Source organism: Diabrotica virgifera, chromosome 6 (genome assembly GCF_917563875.1).
Source record: "Diabrotica virgifera virgifera chromosome 6, PGI_DIABVI_V3a".
Taxonomy (NCBI): domain Eukaryota; kingdom Metazoa; phylum Arthropoda; class Insecta; order Coleoptera; family Chrysomelidae; genus Diabrotica; species Diabrotica virgifera.
Window position 1 is genome coordinate 239618216 of NC_065448.1, and position 15196 is coordinate 239633411.

General features: G+C 32.3%; 2 protein-coding genes across 2 annotated transcripts; both read right to left on the reverse strand.

Moving 5' to 3' along the window:
- Nucleotides 1–216: 216 nt before the first annotated feature.
- Nucleotides 217–2224, reverse strand: LOC126886807 (uncharacterized). Its single transcript, XM_050653872.1, has 2 exons — nucleotides 960–2224; nucleotides 217–904 (listed from the first exon to the last, which is right to left on the reverse strand). Exons 1-2 carry the CDS (start codon nucleotides 1134–1136, stop codon nucleotides 671–673), a joined length of 411 nt encoding a protein of 136 aa, XP_050509829.1. The 5' UTR covers nucleotides 1137–2224; the 3' UTR covers nucleotides 217–670.
- A 101-nt stretch (nucleotides 2225–2325) lies between these two features.
- On the reverse strand, nucleotides 2326–6230 carry LOC126886808 (chymotrypsin inhibitor-like). The gene is made up of 2 exons (XM_050653873.1): nucleotides 6090–6230; nucleotides 2326–2622 (listed from the first exon to the last, which is right to left on the reverse strand). The coding sequence occupies exons 1-2, from the start codon at nucleotides 6151–6153 to the stop codon at nucleotides 2414–2416; spliced, it is 273 nt and encodes a 90-aa protein (XP_050509830.1). The 5' UTR covers nucleotides 6154–6230; the 3' UTR covers nucleotides 2326–2413.
- Between the last annotated feature and the right edge of the window lie 8966 nt (nucleotides 6231–15196).

A 15196-nucleotide genomic window follows, 5' to 3' on the forward strand; every position in this document is an offset into this window, starting at 1 on the left:
ATGTGCGTCCTGTAATAATTCGTTAATTAATTATTATTTTTACTCACAATCGGTTAGTAATTTATGGATTTCTAACCTTTGAAGTAATCAGGAAGCGACTTATTACTTACTTTACTTTCCCAGCTAGCCGGGAAAGTACTTTCCCGGCTAGCATCTCTCACTTTTCTACCTGCAAATGTCAATCTCATTTTTGATTAAAAGATGGTTTAGAAAGAATAGAATCCACTCAACATTTATTTAATTAAGAAACAACAACAATAATAATAAAAAGAAAACTATTTGGAATTATAAATATTAATAGTTACATTGGAATTATGATTACTATTAACGGTTAAAGTAAGACGGTGTTGCTCAAAATTATGAGTTTCAGGAATAGATGATGACGCCGATGTTTCTGGATTATCTACATGAGACAACATATTAGCAATTTTTATTTGTCCATGTAATGAATTCTCCACATATCCCTCTGCTACGGTGTTGGAGTTCCAACCCCCCAACTTTTTCAACTGTAGGATGTCTCCACCTGTATTTGCTAATAATGTTGCTGAAGTACGTTTAAAACAATGTCCTGTAAACCTGTTAACGTTTTCCAACTTTAAATAAGTTGCTATTTTTTTTGGGAAAACTATAGCATTATGCCCAAAAGGCTGTCGAGTAATTTTACCAAATCTTATTTGTAAAAAAAATCTATCAGAGTCAACGTTATTACGAAGGTCACAGCACAGAATTGCTTTATTATTTTTATCCATTCCGATTTTGTAATTACAAATGTACGGGAAGAGTGGGTTTTTGTGACAGGAATCACTATTATAATTCGATTTTCTAAAATATCCAGGTCACTTATTTTCATTTTTAAAAGTTCATCGCACCTACAGGCTTCGGAAATGCCAATAATTAAAGGAACCTAAAAAAAATTAATATAACATATATTTAATATGCACTAAATAAATTAAAATTACCTTTTGAGGAAGATATTCTATCGGGGCATTGTTTAAAAATGTATCGATGTCTGCTTCAGAAAAAACACTTGACTTTTTAGCTTGATATCCCATATTCTGCCTTTTCAAAAATGCCCGCAATTTTGCGTATTTACTAATATCAACATTATGCCTAAAGTTCAATACTGCTCGCAACATCGAATATCTTGACCATAATGTGGAGGCTGTGGAGCTAAAATAAGCAAGAAGTACCCTCTCAGAGGTATGCTGCACACCTTTAGCCACGCACCATTTACTGTATAGTTCATAGGTGTTTTCATACCTCTCCCTGCTTTTTTCAGTAATTATTCATTCAGTAGCTCTCTCTGCAGCTACCCGCAGTTCTGGTGGCGTAGATGGCAGATATTTGAAATGAAATTATTATTGGTAGATTGTGAGTATTAGAAATCCATAAACTACTAACCGATTGTGAGTAAAGTAGTATACAAACCTCGCGGGAACTCATTCTAGCCTCGCGTCTGTAGTTTACCTCGGTGCTTCGCACCTCGGTAAACTACCTTGCCGCTCGGCTGAAATAGAGTACTTTCCCGCTAGATATGTAATATACTATTTTAAATAATCACAAATTTGTTCTTTTTTATTCATCTAACCAATTCCTTCCTAAAAGTACTAGTTACTCGTGTAGTCAAACCTGTCAAATTTCCTCAACCAATTTTCAACTTTACCTGTAGATAAAAAACTTCATTTTTAATTAAATATTTTTAACGAGTACCTAGGTTGTTCTGACGCCGTGAATACCTATTGGCTCCCGACATCATTTACTATTGCACTATTTCCATCTGGATATTCGTTAACATTATAAGCGTACCTAATACCCTCTAAAACCCTTAGTACTGGTACTAGGTAGGTACACATTCGATTATTCCATTTTGACTGCGCGTCTATCAAAGGGCTCCAGGGCATCGACTGCACACGGGCGCTACATGCGCTAGAGCCGCCTCTGCATGTGTGGTTCTTGTTGTGGTTTTTGTTGGGTATTATTTAGTTGTTCTGGTTTATGAAATATTTATTATTCTTATTCGATGGAATTTTGCCTAAATGAACTGACGGGTTGTGGAATGGAATCTTAGGTTTCCACTATCTGCTTTCTTCATCGTTCGTTTGCTTGGAAATTTTAGAAGGCACGAATTCAGGTTGTCACCAGAAACTTAATTCCAGCTGTAGAAGTTTTAAATTTTCGGATCATAAATTTCTCATTGATTTATTCTTCCATTTAGCCTTTTTTATTTATAAGATTTCTTGGTAGACCTTTTTATTTGTTGATTTTCTCGATATTTTAATCAAATTTTGATTACTAAAATGATTGCTTTTTGATGGTTTTACTAAATTTTTAAACAAACATTTATTTGCTACATTTTTGTTTTACATTGCATACTTATTTGATAGGTTTTATTACGATATTTAGGACTAAAAAATTAACATTCTTTTACGCACTTTCCGGTTGCTATGTCTTTCAAATATCCTTCAACACAACGACACTGGATTAAACAATTACGAGTACAAATACCAGTACATGGTTGAGGAACTTTGTTGGAGCAAGTTGCTTCTGCTTCTGGACAACAGGGAGCACAACTTTCTACAGAATGTTCTCCGCATTTAATGAATCCAAATCCAACGCGATCAGCTAAAAATTAGACGTGGTTAATAATGTAAAAAGATTATACACTGCGAGGCATAAGTTAGGGATATAGAAAATTATGCTCATTTTCATAGTTGATTTTTTCCTGAACAGATTAACGGATTCCGCGATTTTTTTTATTTTAGATTTTTCTTTACTATTTACACAGTTGCGCAAACATTTACTCAATCCTCTATTTTGTACTTATACCGGGTGGAGAAAAAGCAATGTTATAATGTTATGTGAGTATACATCAGACTCGTATTATAGTCTTATGTTTTTTGAACATTTTGTGTTTTGAATGTGCCTAATATCTCTAGAAACAAAGAAAATAGACGGTTTTTTAGTTTAACATATTACTTATGTGTTTTAATCGAAACAAAAGTTTGTTACAGCCTATAGGGAGGAAAAGGTAAAAAGTTGGTTATACATCAATACTATATTGTAGGCTCATGTTCTGTGAACATTTTATTTTTTTAATTTCTCTGATATCTCTAATAACCAAGAAACTAGATGCTTTTACTCTTTAATATGTGGTTTAACTGACGAAATGTGATACGTGAGGAAGTCATGTCTTCTCATACCACTAAGATGAAATTGTTTCTTATACATAGTGTGAAAGGAAAAGAGTGTTCAAAGAAAAAAAACTGTGTAATGTACCTATCGCCTCCACGTAGGCAGCAAATCCATACTTACTCTCAAGGAAATTCCACCTCAAACATCACATAGCCTCCATTAAACAATCGCGTCTCTCTTATGTTGAGCTGCGCATACCGCTTACCTGATCGACAAATAACTCTTATAGGTGTCGATGAGAACTGTTTACGTTATGTGCCTTTCTGTTTTTAAAGGTTTGTTAACTGTTATTTTTTACTGTAAATTTACTGTAATTTAGTTTTGTTTCAGTTAAAACACATGTTAAAGAGTAAAACCACCTATTTTCTTTGTTTTTGAAGATATCAGGGACATTTAAAAAACGAAATGTTCACAATATATTAGACTACAATACGATTTAGATGAATACTCAGATTTGTACACCGTTGGAAATATACTGTACAGTCACGGAAACCTGGACAAAGAAGTGAGAAATCCAATACAAAAAGGATGCCTTAATAACACTAGGTATAGCGAAACCGATTTATTCAAGATAAATTATTCAGAAATTAGGAGAAATATAAATATGGAAAAAGACTATATAACAGGAACTAAAAGAAAATAATAGTGTTGAACAAAAGTTTTGGCAAGACATGGAATAGGATGGAAAAAATTGCTAAACATGATCGAACTAAACTCAACGAGTGATAAGTAGGTACTTAAAATTAATAACCATGCCATCAATAACTTTTGCAATCATCTGAAAGTGCGCCTTGTTTTACTGGGATCTTTATTATAGTCTAAGAGCTAGAGCCGAAAAATCATCGTCATAAGTAATATGGAGTTTGGCATGTGAAATATGGCTATTGTATATTGATAATTATGACCCCTTTCAGGCTTGATACCTCAGTGGATACAGGAAGTAGCAATAAGGGATGAAAGGGGAAAGTTAGTGTAGTCTTTAAAGGTTTTCACCTCCTATTTTATTAAACCTCCATCGATTTGCATGAAAATTGGTGACTAGTTAGAGCATACCCCAAGAAATAAAAATGATTTGGTGGCAACTTGCACTTTTACCCTGGGGGTGGATACCACCCCTTCTCGTAGGTGAAAACTCATTTATTAAAAATAACCCCAGAATTCGATAGAGGGACAAATTATAAGTAAAATTTGTTATATCATGTTATTAAAAGAAATCAATACTTTTTGGGTTATTAAAGATCAAAGATTTGTCTGTTTAAGAACACATGCGTGAAGTTACGGATGATAAAAAGAACAGATTAATTAATTGTATGTTACTAAAATATTATTTTTATATTATTTCGATATTATAAATTTAGCAAAAGTGTATTCGAATATGTCAAATATACCTGTTATTGGACACCCCCAGGTTTTGGACATATTCAGTATACAGTGAGCACGTAAAGGTTGGAATAAATTCATTATCTCGAAAATGGACGATTTTGGAAAAAAATCCCGAAACAGGTAAATTTTTATTTTTAAATTGCGACTTTTTGGCATATGTACCATATTAGTAACGTCACCCATCTGGGCGTGATGACGCCATCTTAATTTTTAAATGAGAATAGGGGTCGTGTTATAGCTCATTTGAAAGTTAATTCAATTCTCTATTCAATAATATAAACATTAGCATAATTATTTATACAGGGTGTCCAAAAAAATTTTTTTGAATTTAATTTATTGACAAAAAGAAGAGTGTGTGTAATTTATTTAACTCAAAATACGTTTGACTGCTATCAGAAAACAAGAAATAATGTTTATTTGACAAATAAATATTGTTTTTTTGCTTAAATTCAATATTAAAGCCTCCACCCACCTTCGTCTTAACATTTAATTTAAGCAAAAAGCAATGATTATTTTTCAAATAAACATTTTTTCTGTTTTCTGAGAGCAGTAAAATGTATTTTGGACTAAATAAATTATATGCATTCTTCTTTTTATGTCAATAAACTTAATGAAAAAAATTTATTTAGACACCCTGTATAAATAATTATGTAAATATTTATATTACTAAATAAAGAATTAAATTACCTTTCAAATGAGCTATCACACGACCCATATTCCTATTTAAAAAAATCATCGATGACGTCATCACGCCTAGATGGGTGACATCACTAGTATGATAAATATGCCAAAAAGTCGCAATTTAAAAATAAAAATCGACCTATTTCGGGATTTTTTTCCAAAATCGTCCGTTCTCGAGAAAATGAATTTATTCCAACCTTTACGTGCTCACTGTATATTGATAAAAAAAATTCAATTAAATATCGAAATAATATAAAAATAATATTTTACTAACGTACAATTAATTAATATGTTCTTTTTATTATCCGTAACTTCACGCATATGATCTTAAATAGACAAATCTTTGATCTTTAATAACTCAAAAAGTATTGATTTATTTTAATAACATAATATAACAAATTTTACTTAAAAGTTGTCCCTCTATCGATGTGTGGGGTTATTTTAATAAAAAATTTTTCACCCGCGGGAAGGGGTGGTATTCACCACCGGGGTAAAAGTGCAAGTTGGCACCAAATCAGTTTTATTTCTTGAGGTATGCTCTAACTAGTCACCAATTTTCATGCAAATCGATGGAGGTTTAACAAAATAAGAGGTGAAAACCTTTAATGACTGCACTAACTTTCCCCTTTCATCCCTTATTGCTACTTCCTCTATCGACTGAGGTGTCAGCCTGAAAGGGGTCACAGGAAAAACTCCATATTACTTATGACGATGATTTTTCGGCTCTAGCTCTCCGTCTATTATGAATTCTCCGATGAGAATTATTATGATGATGATAATGATAGTTCTAACACTAATTACATATAAATAAAGCAGTATAAGTTTCTACTTACAACTTTGAGCAAGTACTTGACTTAGGACAATCGTCAAAACAAATACCAAAAGTACTTTATTCATGATCTCAGTAAAATATATACCTGTGTCTTGAAAACAATATAATTCACACAAGAATTAATAACAAATTTTATTTATTTGGAAGATTTATATACTAAAATTGTATTTGTTATTATTATATTATATGTGATAATAAATTATCTTTTAGTTTCAACAATTACATAAAGTTATTACTGCATTTACAGAGCCGGTATAAATAAAATTCAAAATTTGAAACTTTTTGAAGTTATACTTGTTTAGGCGCGATTGAGAGTAAAATTTCATAATACTGCGCGCATGCGCACACAGACAGTATGGCGTTTAGTTGCTGAATCTTTCAAGTTATGTATAAATATATCAGTGCAAGAAAAGGTGTGACAAGAATATATTAGTAATGGTTTTAGTAAATATATTTATTATAATTTTTGTGTCTTTGGATTTGTCTTCCTCAGGAGTAAGATGAGTATTATTAATAGTTATTTATGATATAAGTCTTAAAAGTACACGTTTAAGGCACGCTTGTGAAAGTTTGCAGAATGAGCGATAGCGAGAGCATGAGAAAATCACCAGGTAGTATAAAATAAGAACAGAGGATATATGAAACAGAATAGAAGTAGAATGCTCAATTACAAAAAAGTTGTCTTAGTAAAAGTAGAGCGATGAAATGGTACGGGCATGTACAAAGAATGCCGGAGCACAGGTGGCCGAGAAGATTACTGGACTGGGGTCCGCGGGGAGGAAAACGGAGACAAAGAAGTGCTCTGTGAGATGGAAAACCCACATAGGAAAGGCTGTGATAGATAGAGACCTCAGAGATGACGACTGGGAGAATAGTGTACTATGGAAGACGAAAACGGCAAACTTTTAATGGGAAAAACCCAAGAAGAAGAAAGTAATTCAGCGAACTAGTACGGCTTAATATAAATAATCAATTGAATAATATACTTTATTCTTGGAAAAATAATCATTTTTATTAAAATTATAATTATTCGTAACAAACAAACAATAATATTGAGTTATATTCGCGGTCGGATGGACAAACGGACAGACAGCCTAGGTCAAATTTCTCACCTTTAGTACCATCCTTGGATTATAAGCTTTCATTCGAAACCTCATGTGTCATTCTACCTGGTATAATGACGGAGGAGTTGAATTCACGGACAGACAGACAGACGGACAGACGGACGTGGATAATTCAACGTTTTTACATTTTTTCAAAATTTGTGAAAACAATATTAATTCGTACTCGATTTTATTCGTAAGTGTATCTTTTCTTTTAATTTTTGGAGAAAACGTCATCCTTTTATTTGTTATTTTTTATAGTATTTAATTATACAAGAATAAATTGATTTATAGCATGTATCAATATTTTCATTCGATTTATCATGTATACAATATATCGATGTATAATTTTTTTTTGCCATCCCTATGGCAAATGCCTTTTTAAAGTCAACGAAGCATGCAAATACATATTTTCTTTGATCACATTTTTTCAATGGGATATTTACCGCAAAAAGTGTTCCCTGATTTAAAATCTTAAGGATGTGGCTCGTTAGGCTAATTAAGCGATATTCTAAACGTTTTCTAGCACTGTGTTTTTTAGAAATTGCGACAAAGAGGGAAAGCTAGTCTGTGGTGTTATATATTGCATTAAAAAGTTTTACTACTACTTTTATGTTATCTTTATCTATTAGCTTCAGCAACTCAGTTGGTCTATTATCTGTACCACAAGCTTTGCTAGTTTCAGCATTTTTTATAGCATGTTCCACCTCTGATTTCATAATTTCTGGGACATCAGTACAATTTTGGTACTGTTAATTATTGTATATTTTATTGCCATGCGCCTCGACACCGTAAGTCAGTGGTGCTCAGACTTAGGGTTTTCTCACTACGGAGACCAAAGGATGGTATCCTAGCCTAAAGCATGGTATCGTACTCTTCATATTCGTGAATTCTCGCATTTAAAAGAATGTATTTATTTTACTTGGCGATCGAAATTATATTATCGATCGCTATGTAAAATAAATGCATTATTTTGAATGCCAGAATTCACGAATATGAAGAGTAGGATACTATGCTCTAGACTAGGATACCATCCTTTGGTCTCCGTAGTGAGCACACGGTTACACTACATACTGCTAGTACAAAAAATTTGAAAATAAAAAACTTTATTTTACATTTCTGTTTGATAAAACGTTGTAACTACAGAGAGTTGTAATTAAAGATGTTTTTATCTTAATTTTACTTGGATGAAGTGCATGGCACTTCATATCATCCACAAGTTAGCGCAGTCTCCACCTTTTCCATGTGTATTTTTCCGTTAATCGCGATCGACTTCAAAAACTTTTAGACCAGGACTAATCTGTAAAAAACGTGTATTTTTGGATGTGAGAGGTGGTATTCGGATTTTTGCAGATAAAGTTAGGTGACACATTCAGTAATAATAATTGACTTATGCTCCTTCTCAAATATACCCGGAACATTAATAAAAAAATTCAAAGAATTAAAAATTTCGAAAAACATCGATTTTTTTCTGCTTTCTTTGCTTATAACTTTAAAACGTTTCGTTTTGGAACAAAGTCGTAGAAAAATAAAATAAAGATAATTGAATTTTGTATGATATACGACTAGTCAAAAATGTCTTAAAGTATTAACTTTTCTGCAATATAGCAATAAATACAAAATAAGAGGGCAAAATACGCCTGTTGTTATTCAATGTTTCTTAACCACTTTGGTGGCACTTAGAACCTTAGTAATTCGCTTAGAAGATTCTTATAACTTACTTAAATGGTTTACCTTTCATTAAAATCGACCTAATAGATTTTGCACAATAAATTTGCAATATAAATGTTTTTAAAAAAGTTCAAATATTTTAAAATCTTTCTGAACAAAAAGTAGACCATTTAGAAGTTGGCCAATTTTTTTACATATAAAGAGGTGCTTTACCTATCTAATACACTTTACAGAATTAAAATCGGATTATTTAAGGGGACTCAGCAATGTTTTAAAATTACAAACAAATTTTTGGCTTATAAAAAAATAGCTTTGTTTAATAATAAAAAAATAAATTATTGGCAATGCAAATAATTAGAACCGGTATATTTTGACTTAAACTTTCAGATGCTGTCAGCAGAATTGCTATTTTATTTTTTAATCAAAAGTTATTCTCGTTCAAAAATTGCAATTTTTCGATTTTTTGAATGTTCCACCGCGTTTATCTCGAAAACTATGCATCCTACGAAAAAACTTGTTAGAACATTTTTTCAAACAAAGAAAGTAGAAAAAAAAAGAAATTTTTTGAAATTATTAAATATTTTATTTATTTTTTTTTATTAATGCTCCGGGCATATTTGAGAAGGAGCATAATAAGTCAATTATTATTAACGAAGTTATCACCTTATTTTATCCGCAAAAATCCGAATGCCATCTCTCACATCCACCTAAAAACAGATCCTTCCTGGTCTATTTGGCGATCGACCGTTTGAGCACCGCTGTCGTAAGGTATAATGAGGATGGCTTACGTAAGAGGATGACGTACGTAAGTAAAATGTCTATGCGCTACTTGATTTCTTCATTTCTGATTCACTCTCTACCCGAAATACTCAATGTTTTCCTGATTACATCTTTTTCCGTCTTCTTCTTCTTCTTCTTTCTTCTTAGCCTTCTATCGTCCACGTTTGGACATAGGCCTCTCCCAACTCCTTCCATCGGTCTCTATCCTGAGCAACATATTTCCAATTCGTTCCGGCTACTCTTTTAATATCATCAACCCATCTCATCTGTGGTCTTCCTCTCGGTCGTTTACTTTGGTAAGGTCTCCAATGTTGTATCGTGGCATTCCAACGTTGGTCTTTTTGTCTAACAGTGTGACCTGCAAAGCTCCATTTAAGTTTGGCAACTTTTGTTGTTATGTCCTCGACTTTTGTTTTTGATCTTACCCAGTCGCTCCTCTTTTTATCTGACAGTCGTATACCTAACATTGCTCTTTCCATAGCTCTTTCTGTTGTAGCTAGTTTATTCATATTTGCCTTGGTTAGGGTCCAGGTTTGACACCCATATGTCATGATAGGAAGGACGCACTGGTTGAACACTTTGGTCCTCAAATATTGAGGTATTTTGCGGTTCTTAAGTATCCAACCAAGTTTTCCAAATCCTGCCCATGCTAGTCTTGCTCTCCTATTAATTTCCGCACTTTGGTTTTCTTTGTCAAGTTTCAGGATTTGGCCTAGGTAGATATATTCCTGGACTTTTTCTATCTCACTGCCATTTATAGTTATGCGTCTGGGGTCATCTGTGTTTGTCATTATTTTTGTTTTCTTCATGTTCATTTTTAGACCGACGTATTGGGAGCTGCCTGCGAGCTGGGAGCTCTTTTTCCGTAGTTTCTATCATTTTTATATTTCTACCTGTTAATTGTCACGATTCACGGCCGGATAATAGCAACATTTTTTCCAGAATTTCATTGATATTGCATAGATACATTTTCCCTTCTTCAGTCTGTTCTTGTTTCAGATATCTCGGTTAAGATATTCTACAGTTTTTCGAGCTTGTACTGGTTTAATCTTAGTTTCTTAGTTGTTTATTTTCGAATTATTTAATTAACCATGTTCAATTATTGTTTTTGTACTGTTATACCCATACATTATTTGTCTTTCGTCTTTTAATCAAATAACGAAAAGAAATCAATTTAGATATCACTTTGTTTTTCAATTAATATGCAAAATTATTTGAATCTTTAATTATAAAAAAAAACAATTTTAATATCACTTCACCGTGGTAACAACAAAACTGATTAAAATGGATACTTAATACTTTGTAACAGTTTATCAGGACAAATATAACCCCAAACTATAAAAGGTTTCCTTGATAAAAATTATCTACAGATGACAGTTTCTAAGGCTTTTGTTTCAGTTTCTGTTCTTTGTTTAGTTTCTATTTAATTTTATGTAGTTATTGATTTAATTCTGGTGTCTGATCGGCCTATGAAGGAGCGGTACGGCAAGGGATAAGGGCTTGCGGCTTGGTGATACTCCTCCATAGATCCCTACCGAAGCGTTAACGCCTAATAACGGTGTATATATATATATATATATATATATATATATATATATATATATATATATATATATATATATATAATTATTTATTTAATTATTTATTTAATTCTTTTTATTTCTTCTTCCTCTTCTTTTATATTGGCAGTATTGCCTGATTTCTTCAACGGAGCCTTTTATTCTGCCCCTAAATTTTCGTTCCATCTTTTCCTTGTTGGGCATCCTATACTTCTTTTGCCTAACGGTGACTTGTCCCTGGCTATTATTACTAGGGAGCTGATTTATATGCAATCAATTTTGATGAAATATGCGCATATATATGCAGTAAAAAATTACGAAATATGCGCAAGATATGCACAAAAATTCAAAAAATGCTCATTTCGAGAAACCACAAATTTTCTGTTTTATTCTATTCTAGGGGGTTCTTTTATATGGGGGGCGGCAATCTTTTTTATTATCTTTCAAATAAAATCGTTATTTTTCATATATGCGAATTATTCACATTTTTTACAAGAACTGATGGCAATAGTTACCTATTTAAAATAAAACAACAATATCACTATATACATAATATATCTTCGATTATAATTCACTACAATGTGTTTTTCCAAATTTTTACGAGACATTTTCTTTGATCAGATAAAATATTTTTATAACTTGAAAAACTCCTTTCAACATCAACGGAAGTAATTGGGGCGTATTTAAAATAACTTGGTAAAGCCCAAAATTCTACACCAAAATCAATTTCAAAATTTCCACTAAAAATTTCGCATATCGTTGATTGGGAAGAATAGTATGATAAGTCAAAAATGGTTCATTTTTAGTTTATATCAACAAACTACTCAGAATGAATGGATCTATTATGGAGAAAAGTATTGTAAGTGCAGTTTAAACGACAAGCACTAGAGAGCTCTGTGACCAAGTATGGCATCTCCCACTTCCACAAAACCGGTGTGGAGAAGACTCGGGTAACTCAGTTGTCTACAGTTCGTGCTAAGCTTAGGTCATTTTTATTTAATCAATACTATTATAAGTCAAAATATTAACACTTCTTGCATCTTATTAGTGAATATTTTTGGAGGAAGAGAATTATATTTCAAAATATCATGCTCTTCTTTAACAGGTAAGCATTTATTTTTATTATAATTTTGGTCAGTATGATGATTACAAATAATATGATACTCTTGAATAAAATAAGTACACCTGTGGGCATTTTATCTTTATTTCATTTTAAGTTAACATAGTTTTGAATATAATTTTGCGCTAAGTATAACGTGATATTTTTAGTTAACATTGTCTCCAACATAATTTAACTCAAATCCAAGAAATTATTTCGTTTTATCATTCTATTCCTTAAAATATTTTTTTCCTACTAGATACTTAATAACGCATTTTTTTTCACATACGCAGGAGAAAAAATTCGGGTTTGCAAATCCTTCTTTATGGAAACTTTTTGCATTAACTCTCAAGTAATTAAGATCATTTTACGCAAACAAAATAATGAAGTAAACGGAATAATACAGGCAGATAATCGAGGTAGACATGAAAAATATAGCAGTGTTCCTGAGGAGTTGAAAGAAGAAGTGCGTAGTCATATTCGATCTATTCCTCGAATGGAGAGCCACTACTGCCGATCTCAATCAAAGAAAGAAGACATTGAAGGAGGAAAAACTATTGCCGACCTGCACAGAGATTATGAGCAGCGTTGTAAAGAACTCGAGAAACCTAACGTAAACTACTTGATGTACTCCAACATATTCAAAGGAGAGTTTAATTTATCTTTTTTTATTCCAAAAAAAGATAAGTGTGATTTTTGCCAGGGTTTTACTAATGCCTCCGAGGTAGAAAAACAAGAACTTCAGGAACAGTACAATAACCATATTGAAGACAATGAACTGGCAAGAAAAGAGAAGGACATGGATAAAAATTCTCCGGATAAAATTGACGCTGTTTATGATATGCAGGCAGCATTGCCATGTCCACAAGGGGACTCGGCTTCTTTTTATTATGTATCAAAACTAAGTGTGTATAATTTAACATTGTACGAGCTTAAAAGTACGGAAGCAATGTGCTTTATGTGGCACGAAGGTCTTGCACACAGAGTTGCAAATGAAGTGGGTTCGTACGTTTGGAATTATTTGCAGTCTGAAATGATAGAGGTTGTATACAAATACTGAAATGATAGATGCTGTATTTTATACTGACAACTGTTTCGGACAAAATAAGAACCGCTTCGTATTTGCTTTATACATCTATACAGTTTCTATTCTGGAAAATATTAGGTCCATCACCCATAAATTTTTAATTAGTGGTCATACTCAGAACGAGGGAGACCACGTTCATTATGTTATTAGAACGTTCAATTTATAGAACATATAGTGTTATAGAACGTTTACGTACCAGATAAATATGTAACATTGGTTAGACAAGCAAAGAAGCATGGAAATTCATTCAATGTACATGAAATGGGCCATGAGAATTTTTTTGATCTAAAACAACTATCAAGTGATATGGGCATGACGGATTCTTTTAAGACGGAAGAAGGTGGGTCAGTCCCTCTCTCAGGAATATGCGTTTTAAAAGTTACCAAAGAAAATCCTAGTCACCTGCTATATAAATTGTCGTACAAAGAACAGAATTTAAAACCATAAACGTTCTTCAAAGCAAACGATGACTTCCATTAGCACGTGACGTTACTCTAAACAAGCTTACAAGAAGAAAGTGGGAATAAGTGAAAAAAAGAAAGCTGGCCTCCTCTCTCTTTTTGAAAAGAAAAAAATGTAGCGGTTATGCCACAATACTATAGAGATTTTTACGCTAACTTGTAGAAACTTTCATTTTTTTTAATGAGAGCCCAAATTTTTTGTTTTTTTTTATATTGGTATTGTACTATAACTGCGATTTTTTTCATTCATTGTTGTTTAAACTCTAATAAAACATTTAAACTGTTCCGTTTTATTGTCCCTAATAACCTTATAATTGTGAAATAGTACAAAATTTTTATAAAGAAAAGTATTATAACTCAAAATGGGGATGAAAAATATGAGTTGGGGGTGGTATATGGATTGGATGTAAAACCCATATTGTCAGTTAATACTGTAAGTTTTAATTATTCCGATGAAAAGGATATTTAATATTGTATTGCTTAAGTAATCCGATCTCGTAACCCATCTCAATCTTTAATTGTCTTTTCTGTAATCTTAATGTTTTTGAAATATCATACTATTCTTCCCAATCAACGATATGTCCTCCAAAGTTTTAAAGCCGTTATTTTTTTCTAGAACCAATTCTAATTTCTTTTTAACTGAATTACCGATTTTACCTGGAACTTTCGAAATGTGTGCTTTAAAATTTCTAACTATTTCGACGGACTCTGTTAAAGACATTTTTCGATTTTCTAAATTATTTATGGTTTTTACTATAAAACTATAATGCGTCTTGATAAAAGTTAGCTGGTTTGCCAATGGAGAAGTCGTTTTAACAATATGTTGTGTCTTTATAATAGCAGCACTGTCTTCGGCGTTAAATTCTAAAAGCAATTCCGGAATTGCCACAAAATGTTCAGCAGAAAGAATTGCAGCTTCCAACCAAGTTCTCCACCTATTCAGTATTGATTCGGGAGCTAAAGGTACATTAGGTAATTTGTTCCTGTACAACTAGACCCGTAAAGGACTTTTGACGGATACTTTTTTTACGCTACTTATTAGTACATTTACATCAGGGAATTCACCCCTAATATGTTCAGCTACTCTGTTACATCCATGCCCTAAACAAGTTACGTGAACTAAATTTGCATAAATTAATTTAATTTGTTGACCAGCTTTAACCATGTAATTTTACTGATTTACGGGATCTGATCTAAAGCTTGAATATTTCAATTTCCGTTAGAAAATCGTAAAACTATGGTTGAAGGTGTAAATTCTCTTAACAATAGGGGATTTAAAAGAATCACCAGGATTATAGGTACGTAGGTACTTTTTTTTTTTTTTTTTTTGGCCTTTGGGCTAAGTGCC

Excerpts from the sequence above, each read along its gene's own strand:
- LOC126886807 (XM_050653872.1), bottom strand. The coding sequence starts at position 1,136 with ATGTTGCGAGCAGTATTGAACTTTAGGCATAATGTTGATATTAGTAAA. Across the intron at positions 905-959 it reads TAGAATATCTTCCTCAAAAG|GTTCCTTTAATTATTGGCAT; the intron begins GTAATTTTAATT and ends AATTTTTTTTAG.
- LOC126886808 (XM_050653873.1), bottom strand. The coding sequence starts at position 6,153 with ATGAATAAAGTACTTTTGGTATTTGTTTTGACGATTGTCCTAAGTCAA. Across the intron at positions 2,623-6,089 it reads TCAAGTACTTGCTCAAAGTT|CTGATCGCGTTGGATTTGGA; the intron begins GTAAGTAGAAAC and ends TCTAATTTTTAG.